Source organism: Malus sylvestris, chromosome 1 (genome assembly GCF_916048215.2).
Source record: "Malus sylvestris chromosome 1, drMalSylv7.2, whole genome shotgun sequence".
Lineage (NCBI taxonomy): Eukaryota > Viridiplantae > Streptophyta > Magnoliopsida > Rosales > Rosaceae > Malus > Malus sylvestris.
Window position 1 is genome coordinate 27,544,869 of NC_062260.1, and position 24,610 is coordinate 27,569,478.

General features: G+C 40.0%; 5 protein-coding genes across 8 annotated transcripts; 4 read left to right on the top strand and 1 right to left on the bottom strand.

Moving 5' to 3' along the window:
* Nucleotides 1–663: 663 nt before the first annotated feature.
* Nucleotides 664–2,608, top strand: LOC126616144 (cytochrome P450 89A2-like). The gene is made up of 2 exons (XM_050284146.1): nt 664–682; nt 794–2,608. The coding sequence occupies exon 2, from the start codon at nt 800–802 to the stop codon at nt 2,360–2,362; it is 1,563 nt and encodes a 520-aa protein (XP_050140103.1). The 5' UTR covers nt 664–682; nt 794–799; the 3' UTR covers nt 2,363–2,608.
* A 1,582-nt stretch (nt 2,609–4,190) lies between these two features.
* LOC126616221 (uncharacterized) lies at nt 4,191–8,991 on the top strand. Of its 3 annotated transcripts, XM_050284250.1 has the most exons (11): nt 4,194–4,798; nt 4,889–4,975; nt 5,190–5,333; nt 6,063–6,151; nt 6,384–6,472; nt 6,589–6,692; nt 6,780–6,879; nt 7,299–7,374; nt 7,481–7,592; nt 7,680–8,211; nt 8,290–8,991. In XM_050284250.1, exons 1-11 carry the CDS (start codon nt 4,498–4,500, stop codon nt 8,780–8,782), a joined length of 2,127 nt encoding a protein of 708 aa, XP_050140207.1. In that variant the 5' UTR covers nt 4,194–4,497; the 3' UTR covers nt 8,783–8,991. The 3 variants fall into 3 exon arrangements, with proteins under 3 accessions (XP_050140196.1, XP_050140207.1, XP_050140203.1); XM_050284239.1 differs by having other exon boundaries at nt 4,191–4,798; nt 5,190–6,151; XM_050284246.1 differs by having other exon boundaries at nt 4,642–4,798; nt 4,878–4,975; nt 5,190–6,151.
* Nucleotides 8,992–9,406: 415 nt separating this feature from the next.
* On the top strand, nt 9,407–12,409 carry LOC126616243 (uncharacterized). 2 transcript variants are annotated; one of them, XM_050284268.1, is made up of 6 exons: nt 9,407–9,503; nt 10,112–10,829; nt 11,113–11,171; nt 11,317–11,445; nt 11,779–11,914; nt 12,008–12,409. In XM_050284268.1, the coding sequence occupies exons 2-6, from the start codon at nt 10,125–10,127 to the stop codon at nt 12,281–12,283; spliced, it is 1,305 nt and encodes a 434-aa protein (XP_050140225.1). In that variant the 5' UTR covers nt 9,407–9,503; nt 10,112–10,124; the 3' UTR covers nt 12,284–12,409. The 2 variants fall into 2 exon arrangements, with proteins under 2 accessions (XP_050140225.1, XP_050140216.1); XM_050284259.1 differs by lacking the exon at nt 9,407–9,503 and adding an exon at nt 9,510–9,877.
* A 3,251-nt stretch (nt 12,410–15,660) lies between these two features.
* LOC126616257 (kinesin-like protein KIN-10C) lies at nt 15,661–19,845 on the top strand. The gene is made up of 18 exons (XM_050284278.1): nt 15,661–15,952; nt 16,086–16,251; nt 16,359–16,559; nt 16,658–16,847; nt 16,965–17,170; nt 17,272–17,519; nt 17,630–17,672; nt 17,863–17,916; nt 18,038–18,082; nt 18,184–18,240; nt 18,336–18,392; nt 18,475–18,559; nt 18,655–18,977; nt 19,056–19,102; nt 19,189–19,210; nt 19,294–19,362; nt 19,483–19,521; nt 19,623–19,845. Exons 1-18 carry the CDS (start codon nt 15,741–15,743, stop codon nt 19,665–19,667), a joined length of 2,109 nt encoding a protein of 702 aa, XP_050140235.1. The 5' UTR covers nt 15,661–15,740; the 3' UTR covers nt 19,668–19,845.
* Nucleotides 19,846–19,876: 31 nt separating this feature from the next.
* LOC126616266 (uncharacterized protein At3g49055-like) lies at nt 19,877–22,359 on the bottom strand. The gene is made up of 5 exons (XM_050284284.1): nt 21,334–22,359; nt 21,165–21,241; nt 20,683–20,794; nt 20,468–20,584; nt 19,877–20,343 (listed from the first exon to the last, which is right to left on the bottom strand). Exons 1-5 carry the CDS (start codon nt 22,279–22,281, stop codon nt 19,996–19,998), a joined length of 1,602 nt encoding a protein of 533 aa, XP_050140241.1. The 5' UTR covers nt 22,282–22,359; the 3' UTR covers nt 19,877–19,995.
* Nucleotides 22,360–24,610: the final 2,251 nt, after the last annotated feature.

Sequence of the window (24,610 nt, forward strand, 5' to 3'; positions counted from 1 at the left end):
TTTAGGGACCTAATTTTTACTTAGACGATAATTCAGAATTAAATTAGCAATTCACCCCATTGTATATAACAACTTGAGATGAACTGTCACCTAATCACAATGTTAATTTTCAGTGAATTCACGAAGCACAATAACGTTTTATTTGAATGTGACTTATTTTCGGCTGAAGTTGTCAATCTGTTCACGTATTTCATGAAAGAAACAGAACATGTTTGATGAGTGAGAGGCCCGTGCGTGTTAACGTAAAATAGTACCAAAGACATTACATCCGTACGTAAACAAAACATTGCATGCGAATTACCTTTTTCACGTGGTAACATATATGTGGTTGAGTTCGGATTCTCCTAAAAATTAGGTCAAACACTAAGGACTATGTTTTCTGACACATTGAGAATATTAGCAGAAAATAAAACTAATGGATCACAAAAGGGATTCTGTTCGTTCCTCTTAATTCATTAAGTTTAAAGATTTAGATTGTTAAAACTTAATTCAACAGGAATTTATTATAACTTTTAAAGTGAGTTCTTATTTATAGCTGTTGGATCAAATTTTAACGATTCGGATCCTGAACTTGATGAATTAGAAAAAAGAGATCCGGATCATTTTCCAATAGATAATTATCCAACAGCTTTGATGATCTCCGCATCAGTACAGTGTTCGTCAGCAAATCAATAATTCGTCGGTATTTTCTTCGTCACCACGCTATTTTCATCTCTTTTCTTGCTCACCAGGATTTCTTCATCTCTTTATATAGTTGTGGAAAATTAATAATTTATTGTCTGATTGCTTACAGTTCACCATGGAAACCTGGTTCCTTATCCTCATTGCCCTCTGCGTCTCCTTCCTCCTCAAACCCCTTCTTTCTCTATTCCTACCCACTTCCGTCTCCAAACCCAAGCTCCCTCCCGGTCCCCGCTCCATCCCCATCATCGGCGGCTTCTTGTGGATCCTGAAACCCTTCTTGGAGATCGAGCTTATCATCCGCAAACTCCAGGTCCAATACGGGCCCATCATCTCCTTCTCCATCGGCTCCCGCTCCACCGTCTTCATCGCCGACCGCTCCCTCGCCCACCAGGCCTTCATCCAGAACGGCGCCGTATTCGCTGACCGACCTGGGGCCTTGGTCACCAACAAGTACACTACCAGTAACCAGCACACAATCGCCTCCGCCGGATACGGCACTACGTGGCGCCTCCTCCGCCGCAACCTCACCTCCGAAATCCTCCACCCTTCCCGCGTCAAATCCTACGGCAACGCCCGCAAATGGGTTCTTGACATCCTCGTCAACCGCCTCAAAACCATGTCTCAATCCCACTCCGAAGGTGGCGTCGTCGGTAGTGTTAGGGTGGTCGACCACTTCCAATACGCCCTGTTCTGCCTCCTCGTTCTAATGTGCTTCGGCGACAAATTGAACGAAGAGCAAATCAAAGAAATCGAGCGGGTGCAGCGCCAACAACATTTGAGTTTCCGGCGGTTCAACATCCTCAATTTCAAGCCGAAATTGACGAAGATTTTCCTAAAAAATCGGTGGCGGGAATTCTTCAAAATCCTCGAGGAACAACGAGAAGTGCTCGTCCCTCTGATTCGAGCACGACAAAACAAGGCAAAGCAGGGCAGGAAAAACGACGACAAAGACGATGAATCGGTGTTGTCGTATACCGATACGCTGCTGGACCTCGAGCTTCCCGACGGCAAAGAGAAGCGGAAGCTTTCGGAGGACGAAATGGTCAACCTCTGCTCGGAGTTTCTCAACGCCGGCACCGACACTACTTCCACCGCGCTGCAGTGGGTCATGGCTAACATAGTAAAGTATCCGCAAGTTCAGGAGAAGCTGTTTTCAGAGATTAAACGGGTTATGGGAGAAACGAAGGAGGAGGTGCGAGAGGAGGTCCTGCACAAGCTGCCGTATCTGAAAGCCGTGATCTTGGAGGGGCTGAGGCGCCACCCACCGGGGCACGTTTTGTTTCCGCACTCGGTGACGCATGACGTGGTTTTGGGAGGACACCTGGTGCCCAAAAACGGGACAGTCAATGTCATGGTGGCGGATATAGGGTGGAACGCGCAAGTGTGGGAGGACCCCATGGCTTTCAAGCCGGAGAGGTTCTTGGGCAGCAGCGGCGGAGAAGAAGGGTTCGATTTGACGGGAAGCAGGGAGATTAAGATGATGCCGTTTGGGGTGGGGAGGAGGTCCTGTCCTGGGGCGGGGTTGGCGGTGCTTCATCTGGAGTACTTTGTGGCGAATTTGGTTTGGAAGTTTCAGTGGAGGGCTGTGGAGGGAGATGACGTTGACCTGTCAGAGAAGCAGGAGTTTACTGTGGTAATGAAGAATCCATTGCAAGCCCACGTAATCCCAAGAATTTAGTGTGTGTGAGAATTCTGGCATAATTCTTCGACGCATGTTCATGTCAGGAATTAGTTTAATTAACTATCTATTAATGTTTAATTATCTGCAAATAAGTAGTCAATTCAGATTGTCTACAGATAATTAGGAGGTATCTCGTTTATTAATCATGGGATTAATTGTTGCATGGTTTAGCTATTTTTATTATTTCTACGTGTATTTATGTTGAAGTTTCGGTCAAGGAATAAACATCAACCAATTTTCATATTCTCGAGCTTTCAATTCTAGTCATTAGTTTCCGACAGTCCAGTCGTTAAATTTACCAATTTATTCTTTACATTGATCAAGTAATCTTGAAATCTTGGGTTTTTGGTTCACTTTTGTAATTAAAGACAGATTTTATAATTAACTTTTGTATTTAGTTTGTGAGTGATTTGAGTCACTCTTCAAATCTCCTCCTCTTTTTTACTCTTTTATCGTATGACTAATACGATTTTCAAGAGCTTCCAAAGCCGTCTTCTTGTTTAGTTTAAACTCTCTTTTTTTCGACGATTGAAATTGACAAAGTTAGACTAGTTGTTGCTTAGTGTTTCTTCTCTTTTTCTTCCATGTTACCGGAAAATAAAAATACAACTTCCATTGATTTAAGTACATTTGGTGAAGAAAACAGTTTTAATAACAAACGGAGGATCACACAATTTTTTGGTATTCTTCAACACACGCATAGAAGTATAGAATCGCAAAGTGTTAGGTGAATCACAGTATTATTTACTAAGACGAGAGATTTTGCTTAGCCACATAATAAAATAACAAGAACAATTTAACATAGAACTCACCATCATGTTTTGGTCTCTGGATTGATGATTGCACGTGCTAAAATTCCAGTACTTCAATTCACAATAGGGTAGGGTTAGTCAACCTCCTTCCTTCGACCTTATATAATACTATGGAGATAAATTTAGAGATTAAGTTTGCAAACTAAATAATGTGTCATTAATAAAAATAAATACGTTTATCAACGTTTAAGTAATAAATCAATCGTCAACTTCCATGTTTCTTAATTTTTAAAATTTTATCTACAAATTCAGTTTCTCTAACATTACTCTATATAATAAAGGTAAAAGAGAGAAAATCATTGAGTTTTGGAGATGAGGACAATCTAGCAGGGAAATTTGCTTTTTTGTGAGGTAAATTGCTTTTGCAAAGGTAGAGTGTGTGTGTGGTAAATAAGAATCATGTTTTTTTATGGAAAAACATGTTCATAAACAATCACGCGAGGTATCGTGTTCAATAATATATTGTCGTTTTTAAAATTTTTCTTTGCAATGCAATATTAGATTACAACGTGTTGCCCTCTACAATTTACATAGACTTGACACCACCACCACGATGATACAAAAGTTGTATAGCCGTACCATAAAATTCTCCTCAACAAATCAAAATGAAGAAATAGTTGTCCTTCAATATTACGATGCAGTGATATTCTTCATAGTTGTCATTTAGTATTACGGTGTAGTAATATTTTTCTTTAATTATAAGTGAAAGGTTTTAGGTTTGATTCTCACAAAATACGAATTTGAACCATATTATTGCTAACTTATTGTGATGCTAAACTCACCTTCTCCCCTAATGTAGATGAGATCGTTTGTTTAAAAAAAAAAATTATGGGAAAGAGATAACACTTCTCTAGTTTTTTTTTTTTTTTTGTCTCAAACGATAATTTTTGTTAAATAAGATGTTAAATTATCTACCGACCAACTTTGAATTCACATCGTCGTACAATGACCCAACGACTTTCTCCTAACGTATTAAAAGGCCACTTTGCAATTACACTTCCCTTGTTGAGTCCGTCAATAGATCATAAAATTAAAATACGACCCAAAAAATTAAAAAGACAATAAACTTAAAATATTATGAAAATCAAAGAGTGTCTGTCTCTTCCTTCCTCCTCAAATCCAAAACCTTCGAAATCACACCCATTTCTCTGCAATTCAATCTTCTCTCTCTGCAATTCAAGCTCGTAAAAACCCTAATTTCAACTTCCCATACCGAAGCTTTCCTCTCTCTCTCTCTCTCTCTCTCTCTCTCTCTCTCTCTCTATGTGTTTCAATTGGGTGTAATTTCCCCCAATCCGACACCAGCAGCAGTGAATTTCCATGGCGACTGTGACTGCAACGTGCTCTCCGAGCTCCCTCCAGATTCGCTTAGCTTTCAATTGCGGCAATTGCTGTAAACCCTCCTCCGTTCTCGTACGGTGGCGACTGGGGAAGCTCGATCATCGGGCTCGAGTGCTCTGCGTTGCTCAAGGCAGTGAGAGGTCCGGGAGTGGATTGGAGCCCCGTCGCAATGGGGGTTCGTGGGTCGGGTCGAACTCGATCGCTGACGGGTTTAAAGGGTGGTCCGATTCGGATAATGGGGAAGAGTCATTGGACTCGCAGAGGAAGAAATGGTTTGGAGGTCATAATTGTTCGACTCTATTGGATTGACGTTTTCTTATCAGTTATGCTTTGTCTGGCTGCTAACATTTGTGGAGTAGTTTGCTCTCAGGGACTGTGGGAGCTGGAGTTGCCGGAGTCGTTCTTGTTGCGGGGCTTACTTTTGCAGCATTGTCTTTTGGAAAACGAAACAATTTGAGTAAGTTGCTGCCTTATTTCTTTCGATAATCGGCAAGCTTTGAATTGGACTGGAAATTCAGTGGTGTTAATGGAAATGGAAGTGTTTTGTATATTCTTGCTTTGTTTTGGTTTTGTGGAAGATCATGTGTTTTAGGGAACAAGTTTGCCTTGAGTTGTAATCGACGTATTTTTAGTTTTTGGCTAAATGTTAAAACATATGTGGATGTGTTCAGGCCCAAAACAACAGATGGAGCCATTAACGACGCAGCAGGAGCGGTCTTTGACTTATGATGATGACAATGAGAGGAGTACAGAAGATGTGGATGATCAAAGCAATGTGAAGCATGATGCTAATAGTAGTCCGGAAGAAAGGACAGGTACTAATGAGGATTCTTCTTCATCTCCAGAAATTGATGAGTCTCCCAGTGAAATTAGAGTTGGTAATGATTATGATATAGGGGGCTTGTCAGGACAAGATTTTGAAAAAACATCCAGAGGTACTGAGGTGGTTAATAGTGCTTCCGATAAAGGAGATACGCCACATGAATCAACTTCTGATGACAAGTCAGTTGAGCCTGACGGCAATGATTCAATTCGTGCCTCTGGGCTTGAGGATTTTGACAGAAGCCTCGCTGTAGGTATAGGAGATTTGGCTTCTGAACTTAAAGAGAACCTAGAGAGTGTCAAACCAACCAACTTGCAAGCCTCTGAAACTAATCGGTCAAACCCTAGCATTGAACCCCAGGATGGAATACTGGGGACAAGTGAAAACCAAACTGCCACTTTTGAGTCTTCTACTTTTATTGCCGATGCACAGGAACTTAATCAACCGATAGCTCTGGATACATCGGTTAGGACACAATCAAGCACAATTTTAGAACCTCAGGTTTCATCTGAAGATAACATAGGGCCTGTAACCCCATCTTCAACCGAAGAAAACCTTGACCTCAGCAAAACACCGCAGGTTTTAGCTGAGGGAATTAGTTCATCCCTCGAAGGGAATACCATAGCTGAAAGTGAGCCGTCTAGAAGCAAATCACAATTACCAACTGCTGGGAATTCCTTCTCTTCTGCTGGAATACCTGCTCCAACTGTGGTTTCTGCAGCTCTACAGGTGGTTCCTGGAAAGGTTTTGGTTCCGGCAGTTGTTGATCAGGTCCAGGGGCAGGCATTAGCAGCGCTGCAAGTGTTAAAGGTACTGACATTGTCATGTTTTGCTTTTAATTTCCTTATCCCAAAGTTATTGGAGGATTTTTTTTTATTTATTAATTCCAACTGTTACTGTATTTGATTCCTTAGATTCGACAAATTTTGAAATGGAAATCTTTGACTCAAATATCAACGTTGTTCTCATTAGTTTATAGTTTTGTTTGTAAGATGTTGAGCCAGTTTGTAATCTGTAATTTGAATATGACAATGGCTTTCAGGTCATAGAGGCTGATGTTCAACCTGGTGATTTGTGTACACGGCGTGAATATGCCCGTTGGTTGGTTTTTGCAAGTAGTGCTCTTTCAAGGTATACCTCCTTCGTCTCTGTGATATAAATCTTGGCAACATATTTTCTGTTTTGCAATTTGTGATGCATAGTATAGGTCTACACTTTTTGACATATTTTCTTGGGGTTAACTGTAGGAACTCAATCTCTAAAATATATCCTGCTATGTATATTGAGAATGTTACTGAGCTTGCATTTGATGATATTACACCTGAAGACCCTGATTTCCCATCCATTCAAGGTTTGAGCATGTTAGATTTTTTTGCTATAGCCTAAGAGACAGTGTGAATAGGCTTTGTGTGTTTATTATTTCCTTGCATCCATTCAGGTTTGGCTGAAGCAGGACTTATCTCAAGCAAGCTGTCAAGAAATGATATGTTTTCTTCCTTGGATGAAAATGAAAGTTCATTTTACTTCTCTCCTGAAAGGTAGTATATTCGATTCCTTGTAACATAGTGTCCTCTTTAGTGTGTTGTTTCCTTAAAATCACTTGGCGTTATTGGATTTGTGTGTAGTTCCAAATACGCGGGGTTTACCTCCTCCAAACCAATTATCCTGGCCGTTCACAATTGAAAATTTGACAACTACATCATTGCATGGTCTCTTTACTTTTGGAAATTAGTTGCTCTAGTTGTGAGGGCGTACAGTTTTTTTTTCTCTCCAGTAACTTATCTGTATTTATTTAATATGTTTCTCTGCTCACATTTAAATGTATCTTCGATTTACTGAATTGAGGCTAAATTACTTAGTTTATGGTTTTTCTTATTTAGTGGGTTAAGGCTTTGTTGTTGTTGTTTGTGTGGTTTTTCTTATTTGCCTTCTTTTTTAATGTAATTTCTTGCTGCAGCCCTCTATCACGCCAGGATCTTGTAAGTTGGAAGATGGCCCTAGAGAAAAGACATCTCCCAAAAGCCGACAAGGAGGTTGTTAACAATATAAGTTTGTTTTCAGTTTTGTTGTTTTTGAGCTACTCTTGTGCTTGTAGGCCTCAATCGTTAGTTCTATATTTATTATTTTTCATTTGGACAGGTCCTCTACCAAATTTCTGGTTTTATAGACGCTGATAAGATACATCCAGATGCATGTCCTGCACTTGTTGCTGACCTATCTGGGGAACAGGGTATTATTGCTCTTGCATTTGGTGAGTCATGACTCGTAACTATATTTCTAATTTTAACAGAATTTTATGGGTTTGATAGTCCACATTTCCTTCTTTTTTGTTTTAAAGGTTACACCAGACTCTTCCAGCCGGATAAGCCAGTAACAAAAGCCCAGGCTGCTATTGCCCTTGCAACTGGAGAGTATTCAGACTCGGTGAGTGAGGAGCTTGCACGTATTGAAGCAGAATCTATAGCAGAAAATGCTGTGGAGGCACATAATGCTTTAGTGGCCGAAGTTGAAAGGGATGTGAACGCAAATTTTGAGAAGGATCTTTCCATGGAGAGGGAAAAAATTGATGCTGTGGAGAAAATGGCTGAAGAAGCAAGACGTGAATTGGAAAGGTTAAGATCCGAGAGAGCGGAAGATAATATTGCCTTGATGAAAGAACGTGCAGCTGTTGAATCAGAAATGGAAGTTCTGTCCAAGTTAAGGCATGAGGTGGAGGAACAGTTGCAGAGCCTAATGAGTAACAAAGCAGAGATATCCTATGAAAAAGAAAGAATTAGCAAACTTAGGACTGAAGCAGAAACCGAAAGCCAGGAGATTGCACGCCTACAGCATGATCTAGAGGTTGAACGGAAAGCCTTGTCCATGGCCAGGTATTTAGCTTCCAAGTCTTATGTATCTGTTTTGTTATTTTCACGCAACATTCTAAGACTTTAATCTTTGTAATCCAGGGCTTGGGCTGAAGATGAGGCAAAAAGAGCAAGAGAACATGCTAAAGTACTCGAGGAGGCTAGAGATCGCTGGGAGAGGCAGGGCATCAAGGTAGTTGTTGACAATGACCTCCGAGAAGATACCTTGGGTGAGGCTACATGGCTCGAGGCTGGCAAGCAGTTCTCGGTTGAAGGAGCTGTCAGCAGGGCGGAGAATTTGATGCATAAGCTTAAGGCACTAGCAACAAATATAAAAGGGAAATCCCGAGATATAATCGATCAGATCATCCAAAAGATAGCCTTGCTCATATCCAATTTGAGGGAGTGGATCCCCAAGGCAGGAAAAGGGGCTGCAGAACTAAAAGACGCCGCCATTTCAAAGGCCAGTAGATCAGCCCAAGAGTTGCAGCAAAGCACATCGGAGTTTAGCTTGGCCGTCAAAGAAGGTGCCAAGCGTGTCGCTGAAGATTGTAGGGAAGGAGTGGGGAAACTCACTCAGAAGTTTAAGACGTGACCGCGATCTCTTAACGATAAATTTTGGACGTCGGGCTGTTGTGTTGTCAGAAATGTAAAACAGTTTTGAGAATTTGTCGATGAAGGGCACAATCCATCTCCTAGGAGAATCTATTTATACCATTGATGATTAGCTAGGAAGCGTTTTGTAATAAGTACAATTACACATCTGAACTGTAATAAAATTGCCCCGTTACACTTCGAACGTAATGGTTAAATCCAAGAACAATGTAAATTATCATATCGTTTGGCTGGTGAAAACTAAATAACATAATAGTTTGCATTTGAGACCGTTGTATATGTAAATATGGTTGGTTTTTTTAGCCAAAATGGTTCTTTAAGATTGACATAACTTCTCACTTTGGTCTCTGAGATTTAAAATCGATAAAAATAGTTCCCGACATCCGACATCCGTCGTTGCCAAACATTTTGGTCATTTCAAATCAACTCCTTCACTTAAAGTGGTGATTTTTTCAATTTAATTTTTATATAAATACCAATTAACCGTAGAGAATGTCATCACAATACGTAAAGAACTTTGACGGCGGTAAAAAAAGTAGATGGACCACCGAGCACGTGAGACATGATATTCACGTGAGAGAAGGGTAGAGGAAAGAAATAACAGTGATGATTGGCCTTTACCGCGCACCTTCATCATGTTTCCACCCACTCCCATCTCTTCTCCAAGTAATCAAGAAACCCCAATGGGCATTGACTTGCAGGTACGACCTCCCTTCACACTCCCCCTTCGCTATTTCCTTCAAAATTCAATTTAATTTAGTACCAAATTTGTACATATAAGCAAAAACCACGCTTTAATTTTCATCTGAAAACGAAGTCTATGCTGGCAAATCTTTTGAAAATTATCGTGTCTTTGCCGTGAGATTCCAGTATTTGATCGAAACCGAAATATTGGTTTCTGGGTATCTGTTACGTTCTTTCTCTCTGCTTTTTCCTTTTTTTTTTTGGGTGTTTGCTGGATGTGGAAATTGTGATCGTTTCAGCTGCTGAAGATTTTTTATCAGTGCATCAAAATTCAGTAATGGTTGAGACCCAGTTGACCCAATCGAGCTTTTTGTCGAGTTTCAGCTTCTGGGTATGAAAAGATAGCAGCTTTGGTTCCATTTTTCAAGTATTCAATTTTGTGTAATTTGGGGTCAAATTATATAACATTGTGTTTGATTTGATGTGCTTCTACTGATAGTTCTTGTGAACATTAGTAAATGAATACCTGTATTGCGTTTGCGAAAATCCGATTAATGCTGTTGAAATGTCCTTGGGCATTGGTGTATTGTGAATTCTGAGTTTTGATGTGTCATGGTATGTTTAGATTGTAGGACTCAATGTCAATCCTATGGGGGTGTCCTATCCTTGAGTGTGTTTATTGTCTGGCATGTACCCGCTGGGCGTGGAAGCGATGCCTCCACACAGCGGGTCATGACAGTGAGACTTGGGGCATTTCCACTGCTGAAGAATTTGAGCCTGTTCCTCGCCTTTGCCGCTACATTCTTGCTGTTTACGAAGATGACCTTCGATGCCCTCTTTGGGAACCACCCGGTGGGTATGGAATTAACCCAGATTGTTTAATCTTGAAAAAGACATATGAACATACCGGAGGTCTAGCTCCTCCGTATATATTGTATCTTGATCATGATCATGCCGATATAGTTCTTGCCTTCAGAGGCCTTAACTTGGCAAGAGAGAGTGACTATGCAGTTCTGATGGATAATAAGCTGGGTAAGAGGAAATTTGATGGCGGGTATGTTCACAACGGGCTATTGAAGGCTGCTCAATGGGTCATGGATGCAGAATGTGAAATGTTGAAAGATCTGGTGGAGAAGTATCCAAAATATACTTTGACTTTCACAGGACACTCCCTAGGGTCAGGTGTAGCAGCATTGTTAACAATGTTGGTAGTGAAGAACATGGATAGGTTGGGGGACATTGATCGGAAGAGGGTTAGGGGCTATGCTATTGCACCGGCGAGGTGTATGTCATTGAACTTAGCAGTCAGATATGCGGATGTCATCAATTCTGTTGTGCTTCAGGCAAGTTTTTAGTCCCTCTCTTTGTTCTTATTTTTTAAATAAGCTTAAATGAGTATACATTTTATTGTGCTCCTGCAGCCTTAGATTTTATACTTATTAGCATCTTCTCTCTCATTGTTGTGTAAAATTTTCATCCCAAAATATTTTTCTGTGTTGGCGATGCGTGGAAGCTTGTTCATTTAGAAACTAAATAGCAAAATATTGCATCCACCACTATAATCTTTAAGTAGTAGTTCCGTCAATCCTTTTCGTAGGTTTGATTGTGGTCATTATGCTGGACCAGGATGACTTTTTACCGCGGACCGCTACACCGTTGGAAGACATTTTCAAGTCACTTTTCTGGTATAGATGGCTCTGATCACTCTTTTCAACCGTTGTTTGTTCACAGCCGAAGGCAAACTAATATGTTGAGAATTAATTAGGTGATAAATCAAAATTTTGGACTTTAATTTATCTGGATTAAAGTTGGATTTGATTTTTGAAACAGTTTGCCGTGCATATTGTCCCTACGATGCATGAGGGACACATGTATACCTGAGGAAAAAATGCTCAAAGATCCAAGGAGGCTCTATGCACCTGGCCGCCTCTATCACATTGTTGAGAGAAAGCCTTTTAGGTATTGTCTGGCATAGACTTATTTGATCCATACCATAAATTACCAAGAACAAGTTTTCACTTCTGTTCTTGCTTTTGTCAATGTGCGGTCGTCGTGCAATATGTAAAATTCTTTTGTAATCCTACAGGAAATATTTTAGACGTATATCCAGCCTTACTAACCACTGTATCTTTCTAATATGGATGTTATACAGTGGTACCTGGTATCAGCGGGATTTGCCACATCCACGTTGAACCAAAGATACAGCAGTTTCATAGATATTTTGCTGAGCAGGGAGTAACTTTTGATGTTATGTTGTTAAAAGATCTCCCATCTATATAATTTTGTTTGCAGGTGTGGAAGATTTCCGCCCGTTGTCAAGACAGCAGTTCCGGTGGATGGGAGATTTGAGCACATCGTTCTTTCTTGTAATGCCACTTCTGACCACGCCATCATTTGGATAGAGAGAGAAGCCCAGAGGGCTCTAGATGTAAGTTTTTAGCTCAAGTCTCAAGCAGATCATAAAGCTTAAAAAATCGTTGCCCGGTGTCTGAACCTCTGCTCTTGTTTCCCCTCCCTTCAGTTATTATTGGAGAAAGATCAGATCATGGAGATTCCGTCGAAGCAAAAAATGGAGCGGCAGGAGACGGTGGCCAAAGAGCACTCGGAAGAGCACAAGGCTGCATTACAGAGGGCTGTCACATTGGCCGTGCCTCATGCATATTCACCGTCTCCGTATGGAACTTTTGACGAGAAGGACGAGGAAGATCACCCGAATGGATCAAGCGGGGAGTCTTCGGTTGGTTCGACGAAGAAAAGCAAGTCATTCACGGCGCGGTTTTTCGTGAGAAAAGAATGAACAGAAGGGAGTGATTGTTGTTGTTATTAACTTATTACTGTTGTTTGATAAGTAGTGATCGATCATTACAGTAATTGTTTCGGTTACAAACATAGAGAAAAGAATAAATTTGCGACAAACTATAAATTCATTGATTCATAGGAAAACTAATGAAAATGACTTGAAAACTTTGAGTTTTAACGATAAAGACAAAATGAAGGGTAAAGTGAATAGTACCAGGATTGACCTTTTAGTGTAAAAATATGATTTTTCGTTAAAATGAACGTTATCAGGAGTTTTTCGTTAAAGTTCCCTTGATTCATTATGTGCTTTTTTTCTCAACCCAAAAGTTGTGGTTTTCTACGATGCCTAATTACATGAAAAGTTTAAATTTTGAGATTTAGGTAGTACAAAAATTAAATCATATTCATCTAATAACAATTAACGTAGTCGTTGAGCGTGTTTAAACAAAATGCACTCATGCATATGAAGCACTATATTTACAACAAATAGCAAGCGAGAAACTAGTCACAAAAGGTGTCAGTCATTGTAACGGTATCTCAAACCAATCACGATGTGTAATTAATTTGAGATGCTGACATGATGACTTGTTATAGGAAAGGTGGAGTCTTGTTTGGTAAAATATTGTTTTTAAGTAGAAATTGACTGCTTCAAAGTGTTGTACATTTAACAGAAAAGAAAAAAAGAAAGGCTTTAGTGCAGCTGAAGCAAGTAGTACCTCTCTCTCAGACTCTCAGGACAGGAGGTTCAGCTTCAATGGCTTCCCTTGCCTCGATCGTCCTTCTCCTGGCGGCGACGTCTTCCTTCTCCTGGCGGCGACGTCTTCCTTCGCCAGCTCTTCTGCCGAACGAAATGTAAGAACTTCATCTCAACTTTCATTTCACAAGCTCCATTTTGTTTCAGTAGCAGGAAGGAACTGAGGAGGAAGGAAACCAACCAAGAAACTGTAGTACATTTTGGCCACTCAGTTCGTTCCAACCGAATTGACCCGTCACGCGTTGTCCAACTATCCTGGCAACCAAGATCAGGTACATTGATGAATTTCTTATCGATGAACTGGCTGTTGTTGCTGTGGCCTTCGGTTCCTGAACTGGCTGACTTGATCTACCTTAGACATGTAGTGCTTTTCTTTGTCGTTCAGAGAGTAGCAAGGTCCGGTCTTGTTAAATTTCAGGTAGACGGACCATGGACCCACTCCAACAACACTGATACTGTCCCTACTTGATCACCTACTCAATCCGTCAGGTATGGGTTTCAGATAGACGGGTCATAGGCCCACTTCAACAACACCGATACTGTTCCCACTTGGTGTAGGTATAGGTGTAAGTTAGAGTGAGATAATTCTAGGGCTTTTTCTCAAGCCTTCGGCCACCGCCGATGTGGGACAGAGGAATTCTAACAGGCTGATTGTGGAAGGAGCAGCAACATACCGAGACCCGTTAAGGGGAACGCGATTTTGTTTTTCTCTCCTCATCCGAATGCATCGCCGGACAAGGGCAGTCCACATACCAGATGTCCTGTACTTGAAAGGGCAATGTGGTGTGCCACAAAATTCCTTCATGCAAAAGCCATTGCCTGGGAGGAGATCCTTTAGAAGCTTAAGCTTTTTAAGCAAGTTCGAAAGTGCTTGTGGGAAAAGCTAGTGATTTTGGATAATAAAAAACGCTTTGAACAGACGTTTGGTGGATAAAGTTAAAACTGCTTATCATTTTGGAAGTAGGTGCTACTTCTAGTCTAGAAAGTAATTTGGGAAGCACTTGACGTGCTTGTAATATAAGTGCTTTCAGCGGAAGTGCTTTCTAGACCAAAGCTTCAAACGATCTAAAGATAATGAATTATTACAAAAAAAAACCCAGATGGGTAAATGTTCAGATTACCAGAAACACTCAAAATTCCAACAAAAATTACAGACAAAATTCGAACCTGATGATCTACTGTACGGATTCAGGAGATTGATTTGGTTTCTTCAAAGAACATGAAGATTTGAAGGCCTCGATCTGCGACTGGCACTTGACGTAGTCGCCTTTGTTCTCCTCCAAGCATTTCTTCAGGGCCTCGACGTCGCACGCCGACGTTATCTTCTTCCTCTCGCCGTACTGTGTTTCCACCGCCCTCGATTCCATCGTTTCCGACGACTTCGATCCGATCGGTTGAAATTGAAGAATTTGTGAAACAAAAATGAAATTGCGTCCAAGAAAAGGAATGCGAACTCACTAAAACGCGGCGTTTGCTGTTTTCATTCTTTTTTACTCCTTATATTTTACACCCCCAAATTCTACGGATCATTCAAAATGGGCCTTGATGCTTCCTTTGGTTTTGGGCACAGCTCACCATTTTTCGGATTGAAGAAAATTTTCATTGTGACGAGAACACGGATGATACATTACGTGTTTTTATGTAAGTGATGAGAATTTTTTTTTTAAGTTATTAACCTTTTAAAACATATATCCCACAATTTGCATAGTGACACGTGATGTACCACCCCGTGTGCCGGTTACATTGAAAAATCTCTCTTTGAATTGCAACATGCACACTCTTGGTCGAATGTTGTAACAAATCAAGACGGGACGAATGGGAGCACATGGTGGCCGGGACAGTTTGAGACGAGCCTAGAGAAATTGGAATAAGACTTAGCTGCTGACATTTTCAGCAGGAGGTCCTGCTTACATCCAATCCCGGGTGGACATGTGTCCAAATTTTGATTTTTTTTAATCAAAACTTGGACACATGTCCACCCGAGATTGGATGTAAGTAAGACCTCCTGCTGAAATTTCAGCAACGAAGTAGCATCCAAGAAATTGTGTATCAGATTTCTAAGATCTTATTGTTGATAACATTACTAAAAGACGAGATAGAGACAAAAGTTGAAATGGGTCAACCTGTAAAGATCGATGATGTTTTATATATATATATTTAGTTTCGGTTCGGTTCAGGATTTCCGAACTATTGAATAGGTAATACTGAATCCTGTATCAAATGGTTTCGGATCGGTTCGGTATGACGTCTTGGAAATTTGGGGAATTTTGATCTGGGATTTTTTTAGTTTGGGATCAGAATTTTTTCGGTTTGGGAAAATTTTTCCAACCCTAATTGTAGCCGATTCGTTAGATGCATGTATTGTATTGTACCAATTCGACCCCGAAAGACGAAGTTAATATTAATTCAGTTTTTTGAGTTTGCCGCTGGAGGTTTTGGGCTGTTAATTAACATGTATAGGTGGGTACTGGATTGTTCTGTGTTGGCCCAATTAATGATTCGATTCGTATCCTTTTCGGGAAGGAGCGTGTAAGCGCGCCACGTCAGTAAAATTTGAATTCCCTCCCAAAAATTTTAACGGCTATTTTGCTGGCACTTGCCAAAATTATAAGAAAATCATAAATAAATAAAAAAACCAGAACCAAATCAAGGGATAATTCGTACTGCTCTCTCTCTCTCTCTCTCCATCTTCAATTCTACGATGGCGTCGTCTTTGTGCGACAACCCTGACCGCACCAAGACCCCAACGCGCTCCAAACCATCTCGGAAGGTCCGATTTGTAGCGAAAGTCAGGGGATTTATGGACGCAGAGGCCGAGTTTTCGAAGGGGGACTCTTGGATCTCCGTGAACAAGCCCAATGGAGAGGGTTCGGAGAGTGTCACTCTCTCTTTCAAAGAGCAGCAGCCTACAAGGTAACGTCGATTTCTGTATTGAATTCCTACTGATTCTTACTCTTTTGGGTTTTGTTACGAAATGAAAATTGTTAATTTTTGTGACGTGATTAAGTGTAAGGTCACAAGTTTTATCATCTACTTTGTGTTGTAGTCGTAAAGAATCGTATGAATTGGATTACTTCTACGACCAACACGAAGACAATGGCGTAATCTTTTCGCGAGAGGTGAAGCCTCTAATACCTGGAGTTCTTGGTGGTTGTAATGCCACTGTTGTTACATTGGGAGCAAGAGGCAGTGGAAAGACTTGCTTAATTCAGGTGGGGTGTATTTCTCCCCAATTTCCCCCCCAAGTTTTAGTCTTTTAACTATTTTTTTCTTTCGAAATAGCATGTATAGTGATGAGATGAACCACTTGATTTTGAAGGGTTCTGCTGAGAAACCAGGTTTGGCAGCTCTAGCAATGGCTGAAATTTTTTTGGCCGCGGAGAAAGATGGAAATTCCGTTAATATATCATCTTACGAGGTCTATCAGGACCATGTGTATGATATCTTGGATCCAGAACGACGACTAGTTTTGGTACAGGGTGATGCTCAAGGGAAAATTCGGCTTAAAGGACTTTCTCGGGTAAGTTATTTGTTGTTTGTTTTCAATCGAGATAGCAAGAGCGGCTTTCTATTGTGCATTGTTCATGAGTCATGACATATCTGTTCATACCTTTCCAGGTTCCCGTGAAATCGGTTTCAGAATTCTACAATTTATATGTAAGTGGGTGTGCTTCCTGTAAACGAGCACAAAAAGTAGCTACTGAACTTCCTCGTCGCGGCCACAAGGGCTTGATAGTGCATGTATCATCTCCTAGTGAAAGTTCAGATGCCCTTCATGTGGGAAAATTGAATTTTGTTGACTTGGCAGGTTGTATGTCTTTTTAACAACAGGCCAAACATGTTTCAGCCTCTTTTTTTCTTCTCGTTTGTTGTTTGTTTGACAATGTTATATAGGAAATAACTTTATTCAATCTGCCCTTAATAGGTTATGAGGGAACCCGTAGGAAAAGTGTCGATGGCCTTAATCTTGTGGAGACTAGTAAAATTCACAAGTCAATATATGCCATGTTGAATGTTGTTCATGCTCTACGCGCTTCTGGAAATCATGTACCTTACCGGGAAAGCAAACTCACACATTTATTGCAAGACTCCCTGAGTGGAGCGCATAGAGTTCTGATGGTCACTTGCTTGGTAAGAGTTGTTCGTTTGGTTGCAAGTTTTCTTTTTCTGGTTTATTGTTGTCTGGGAGCTTTGGTTGTCTTTTGACCTTAATTCTTTCTTTTTCAATGTAGAAACCAACATTTTGTCAAGATTCCATGTACATGGTAAGCCTGATGTCTCGATCTTGTCAAAATAATAATGGGGCTGTCATGGAGTCTACAAAGAAGACTAAATGTTTGACAAGATCAGCGGTGGTTCCATCACGTAAGGGCCATATACCGCAGACCATTGTGGGTACAACAAAGAAACAAACCATTTCCAGAGCGCCTCTTTCTGAAAAGAAGATCAATTGCAGTATGACTCCCGTATTGAAAGGAAGGTATGTTATGAAGGTTTCCCTTTGTACACTAAGTTATAGCTGAATCATTTGTTCCCTTTCCAGTAATGACTGTAGTTTCTGAAATATGTGCTATTTTTTTCTTTTTAAAGGAAGCTATTTGATGAAAAAAATAAATTGACCAAATCGAAGAAGGTACATGATCTCTTACTTTGTGCCGAGCATTTCATATATCCTGGATATTTTTGATTTAGTGAAAAGATGGAAAAAACACCACCTTATATGCTAGAGTACACATTTTTATGGGAAGCATTTTGCAAATTGAAGTAATCCGATTCCGAATATGGTTTTTCAACCTGAGTTTACCTTATTAATTTTAATGCAGGGAAGTTCAATCTCAGATATCGCATCGACCTCAGAAACTTCTGTAGATAAAGAGGTAAGGGTCTTTTATATTGTACTTTTGATTTTGTCTATATTTAGAATTTCAAGAAGTGAGAACACTTTTGGGGGAGTAATCTTGTATTCTTATTTATAGGCATTGCATCGTATTTTTGCAGGAAATGTCCGTTTCAAGTGTTACGGAAGTAGCAGAACCTTCAGTGGTATGTAACTCATCCTTCACAGTACTCCTGTATTGTATAATTTGTATTGCTATAGACAATCATTTGGAATCTTCGATTGACGTCACTGATGGTCTATGCAGGAGAATACGTTGTCAGATGCACTGAAACCCCTGGAACTTACTTCTATGGGTGAAAAGGTAACGTAGAAGTCTAGAAAAATATAGTAGGAGGATTTTGTTTTTATAAGATGTAAATGTTAAAGGTGTGATGGGTGTCAACTGACATTTTGCAGGATAATTTATCATCAGATGCTCCAAAGCATGCAGAATGCATTTTAATGGCAAAAAAGGTAATGGAAAGTTTCAACACAAAAGCATCATGAGTTGGAATTGTGGAGTACCTTCTTGATGGATTGTTCATATTGTTTCCAGGATGTTTCTTTTAATTCTGATGCTCGTACTGAGAAACATACTCCGGGTGTCAACAGCCGAGATGACTTCTCTTTACTTGAAGAAGGTTGGTTTCTTATGGTTTGAATCGGCAAACCTCATCTGCAAGATATTGGATGCAAATTGACCTAACAAATCCTAATTTGGTCTTTCAATTGACAGGTCATCATGTTGAAAAGGAAGGCAAGAACTCAGATGTCAATGATGAAAAATCGCCGCCAATAAGTTCAAGATTACAAGAATTATCAAACAATCTGAAAAACCTTCTTTCTGCAACTCCTGTGTGCAAAAAGATATCAGATGCATCAAAAACCGACTGTTCTGCAACTCCCTTGTGCATAAAGATGCGAGAGGAGAATGATGCTTCATCCAACAATGTAGAACCGAAAACTCCGGCTAATAAGGGTACGAAAGACAATAGATGTGAGGTTACAAATGTCAACAGCCCTTGGGAAGCGCTTAGTGTGCGTAATTCTGAAGTGAAGGTATGATCTATACCTTATCTTCATTCTGTTCATGTCTTCAATTTCGTTCCAAGTTCTAATGTTATACCGTCATTGCAGCATTCTCTTGTTCAAGAATATCTCGGCTTCTTAAATACAGCCAACAAGTAAGTATATATGCTTTTCGATCAGTAGTGTGCTTCGTATCCTTACTCTACAAGCCTAATCTTTTCTTCATTTTTACTCCTTATAGGGAAGAATTGAAAAGATTAAAGGTGAGGATCGGAACCTCTTTTTTATTATCATCGCTGTTCTCTAGCGTTTTTCGTTCTCAACTTATTTGAAATTTTACGTTTAGGGGATTGGTGAGAAGCGAGCAACCTACATCATGGAACTGCGCGATGAATCTCCGAAGCCCTTCAAGAATGTAAGTATTCTCAAATCCCACATCAGAGATTTTAAAGGAAAACAAAACTAGTAGAGGGGATGTAGTTATATAATGCTTTTAAGTTGGTTTCTAATCCGATGTTGTTTTCTTTGTTTTCAGCTTGATGATTTAGAAGAGATCGGACTTTCGGCTAAGCAGGTATATCTCGTCGATTTTGAGACTTGTATGGATCATTTGCTTAACATATGGAAGTATCGATGTGTTCGATTTGACGCTGGAATTTGTGTTTTGTTGCACAGATTAAGGGATTGATGAAGAAGGAATTTGGAGGGCTATTCAATTAGCGAATCTAAAATTCGGAGACGTCGGAGAATTTCTCTCCTCCTTGTAATTTATTTCCGTTTGGTCAGTTCTGTATCACAAGAACAGATATTGTCTTGTTGGCTGGCATTGGCAAACATATTGCCTTAAACCTTCATGTAATTCGTTTATCGTGTAATACTTTGTACTCTGTTTTCTTGATTCCGCAACGAAATTTCTAAGAGACAGAAAAGGAGGAAACACTGCACATTGTAATCGTACTCGAGCAATTGTTTCTTTACATCTAAAAAATAAACGAAGAAACAAATTCAAACAAATACAACTGAATTGATCCGAAAAGTAACTGATTTATCACCCGCTATAGTGAAGCAAGGCTTGCATTTCAGGTAGGAATCGTCTTACAGGCTTAATACTGTTTTGTGCATTGTTAGAAGCTTTCAGGAGTCGCCATGGCCAACATATGTGTCTCACCCTTCGGTTATTGCGCTCTCTGCTCTCTGCTTCTTCTACTTGCTTTGTTAGTTCTTCTATACGTGCCCGTAGTCCTGATGCCCTGCTATCGGCCAGCTGCAGGGACCTCTCTGCTGCTGCCTGCGCAGCCATAGCGGTCGCTGCAAGTTCTTCTTTCATCTTCAGTTTGCCATTTGATATGTCGAGAGCCGCCTTTGTCTTCTCCAATTCTTGCTTCAGAATGGCGATCTAACGAAATAGCATACCAAAGTGTGAGAGACTAAATTCAAGAACACCAGATAAGGAAATAAAGCGTAGAACTAAATCTTAGTAAACACGCAGTAGCAATTAGTAATGGGGAATAGAAATTTACCACTTTCTCACGTTCTCCAATCTCAGTTTTCCCAGCTTCAACTTCTAGCTCGCAAGCTTCTCTCCATCTAGCAACCTCTGCTTCACTTTCCTTTATTTCGATCATGAGTTCTTCAACCTACGACAATAAAATGACAAAAACAATTCAGCAAGAAGGTGAATACACATTAGGACCGCAAAGCAAACAAACAACGGATTTTTGTTATAGCCCATTACATTTTGAGTTAAAACCCTCTCTCTATTCTCTAACTCCTTGATGTACTGCGTGTTTTCCGAAATTTGTTGAGCTTGTTTTTCCGCGAGACTCTGCAAGCGCTCAGTGTCTGACCTGGCATAGAATTGATAATAAGTAATCGACAACTAAATCAACGATGCTCAACGTAAACAGTATGGCTATAGTACAAGTATGGTTAGAGAAGTGCTTTCAGAAACTCATATTCATAAAAAGCTTGAACTATTGACAACTTTTCATCACATAACATCAGGAATCATACTCAAACAGTTAACATTTCCCTGAACTAAACAATGTTCTCCTTTTTTTCTGAACCGTTTGTAAGAACTAAGAACTGCCATCATTTCGAAATCCAAATTCAGGTAAATAACACCGAAACAAAGCTTATATCTTCGATAGCTAACCTACCTCACAATCAAAATACCAATGCAAATTCAAATACGAACATAATTCAATGACGAACTACCTAGATTCATCCAGAGATCTTCTCAACTGAGTGATCTCAAGCCGCAGGTTCTTCATGATCTTCTCTACAGTCGAGGCCTGATACGAATAATCAAACACGAAAATACCAACGAGAAATCATAAATTAGCTCAAACAATCCATGACCGAAACAACGAAAAATTGAACTCACCAGACTGATGACCCCCTCTTCACAGTCACTGCCATCCGATTTACTTCCTGCAGTAGACCCTGCACCGTCCAGCTTATCCCCGGAACTCTCCGGCGACTGCTCATTGCCCCCACTTCCCATTATAAACCCAAACCCAACTCTCTGCAAAATAGGCACCCGCTTCTGCTCGCTTCCCTTCAACCTCTTCACCACCGCCTCCTTCTCCGCCAGAGCAACCCTTAGCAGGCTGCTGATATCTCTGTTCTCCTCCGTCAGACTCACCACGCTATTCTCCAACTCCTTCTTCTCCTTCTTCCTCAGCTCTTTATACTCACTCACCTGCGCCTCCGCCGAAGCTGTCAGCCGCGCAACCGCCGCAATCTCCTCATAAACCGCCCTCCACTCTGGGTCGGATTCCGATTCCGCACCGGTCCCCTCAGCTTCTTCAGTTCCATTCCCTACCTTTTCGTCGCCGACGCAGTCGATTATTCCGATTATACCCTCCTTGATCGATCGGAGCGAATCCAAGCACTTAAGCAAAAACCCATCTCTCTCTTTTCTCTCAAGCTCCAATCTTTCAATCGTCTCCCGACAAACTCGCACCTCGTTTTCAATCACCTCCTTCAATTTCAGCTCCTCCTCCAATTTCGAGTCAAACCCATCTTCCTTTTCTCTCAGACAACCTTCGAGCTTCTGAATTTCGTCGCGAAGCGACTCTCTCTCGCCGGAAATTTCTCCGACGACTTTGGTTAGCTCGTTGTTGCGAGCCAGGGCATCGTCTCTCTGCTGCCGGATGAGATCAGAGTCTTCATCCATCGCCACGGACTTCGATAGCAGGGCTTGGTGTGACTGGCGGAGGGACTCGAGCTCGGCGAGAAGACCATCTCCGGATGCGGAGGTTTCTGGGTTGTTCGGCGGATCTGGGCCGTTCACCTGGGTTTCTGGGAGTGTTTCTGTAGGGTTTTCCATGGTCCATAGAGCAGACGATAACTATGGATCGTCATGAAGTGCGTGACTGAGAGAGTTAAAGTTTCAGAACTACCAGTCAAAGAAGCGTAGATGGAGAAGGAGAGAAGCAAGTTTGTGCGAGTTTGCGTTTTGGCGCGGGACACTTTCTGATGGGCCAGAAAGGTTTGGGCTTTTCTCTGAAACTGGGCTGTTGCAATTGGGCTTTCTGTTGAGTTGACTTTTTTGCCCATGTGTTGGTCCGGATTTATCGCTACTTCCGTTGAATTGGACGAGTCCGGATCCTCTCCGGATCCCCAAAAACTGAGCACCCTGAGAAATCAATCAGGATCGTTGAAATTTAATCTAACGGCTATAATTATTATAACTTTAAATGAGCCTCCTGTTTGTAATCGTTGGATTAAATTTTAACGGTCCAAGATCATTGCTTAGATTGCTCAGTTTTTGAGGATCCGGTTCCGAATTGGAACCCGACGAATTGTAATAAGTTTATATGCACCAAAGGAAACGACACTTTCTAAAAACCAGTTTAAAAGTTAGTCATTTTTTCTTAAAATAACAAAACACGTAAAATAGGGGGTTGAATATTCCCAAATGACCCCTATCAAGCCTTAACTTAATAAAAGGACATTAAACCTGAATATTATAAGGGCCAATTTAGAAGTACATTTAAAATTATGAAAGCGTTTTTAGAGAAAATATTTTTAGTAAGTGCTCTTTGTCAATGGCGGAGCCACATTAAGGGCTACCCTGGGCTATAGCCCATGTAGCTTTATGTGAAAAATAAAATTTTGCATGTAATTTTTATTAATTTTCGAATGTAACCCATTATATATTTAGTCTTTGATCCGAATTTCTCGGTTTAGTTATATAATACATTTTACAAACAATCTCTTTTTCTTACATCATTTTTCTCATCGCTTCTTGTACATGTACAAGTTTGGATTTGTTTGAATTTTCACCTGTAACTGTTTAATAGCGAAAATTCTTGGCTCACATTGTGAAAATTTTCTTCAGCTAGCTGGTAATGTGAAAAATACAATATAAAGTTTCTTTGTTTATATATTTAGATCTTTAAGCTAGCTCACCCGATAAAAAATTTCTAGCTCTGCCATTGCTTTATACAAGAAGCACTAGTTATGTGTTTTTTTCAGATAAGCGTCCTAAGTGTTTTTTTAGGATTTACTTACTTTTTTACTAAGTTGGTTCTAAATACATTTTTACCACAAAGCGTTTTCAACCATTTTAAAATCACTTGCAAACAAACCCTAATACTTTAAAGTGGTTTTGCTGCCTAAAATATTTGATGTGTTGTTGCAGGTTGGACTTGGAGTCCTTATAAAATGTCTGATTTTTCATACCTGTTTTTATTGTATTATAATCAGGAGATGTTGAGTGCTTGATGTTATTGGCTTTTGCCTAATCCGTATTAACGTGCTAATCAAACGCGTGTATGGCGTAATGAAGGCAAGTCTTTTTCTTCCCTCGTAATCCTACTCACATGGACAAGACGAACGTCCAAAAGGAATAGGAATGTGATATCCACATACTCATTTTTATTTTTTTACATGTTTTTTTAGTTTACAACCGTCAGATCGGATAAATTGAAAAATGTCAAAAGACATAAATTAACAAAAGATATATGAGAAGTAAAAAAACGTGTGTAGATAGCATAACACAAAGAATAAAAAGATCGTAATTGCCATGCAAGTGCACTATAATTTAATTTTATTAAATTATCTCGTTGGTTTGACTTTTTTCTACTATTTGTCTATTAATCTAGAAAGATTGACATATTCCTACTTAATTTTCCCTTTTATGTTCTTACGTGCAAAAAATGTCCAAGTTTGCACGAATTCAAACTACTTTATAGTAAATAGATATTTGTTTTAATTATGAACTTTGATTTTCTTTTGGTATATTTAATCAAATGACGCGAAAAAAAATGTGCAAAAAAGATGCACATAAATTTTTATTTATTTTTTGCTATTTTTGGGTATTGCTGAATTATTTTTCTATAGTGCCAATTATTTCAAATTTTTTATGACAGAATGATATACTTTTTGTTTTCTAACAAAGTGGTATTCTTTTTTTTTTTTTTTTTTTTAAAGCAAAGATTTCATTGAAAGATAGTGGCTACAAACCAATTGCAACAAATAAGTCCAATAAAATTTGGGATAGTCAAATCCCAAACAACAAAAGGACATAATAGTAAAAATAAAAACAAACCTAATTCCTATTCCGCACAGGCAGAAATCCGCCGCTACTGTCGACACTACCACCTTGGCAACGGCCACATGGGCAGCTGCCGACGCCAGCCAGAGAAAAGAGT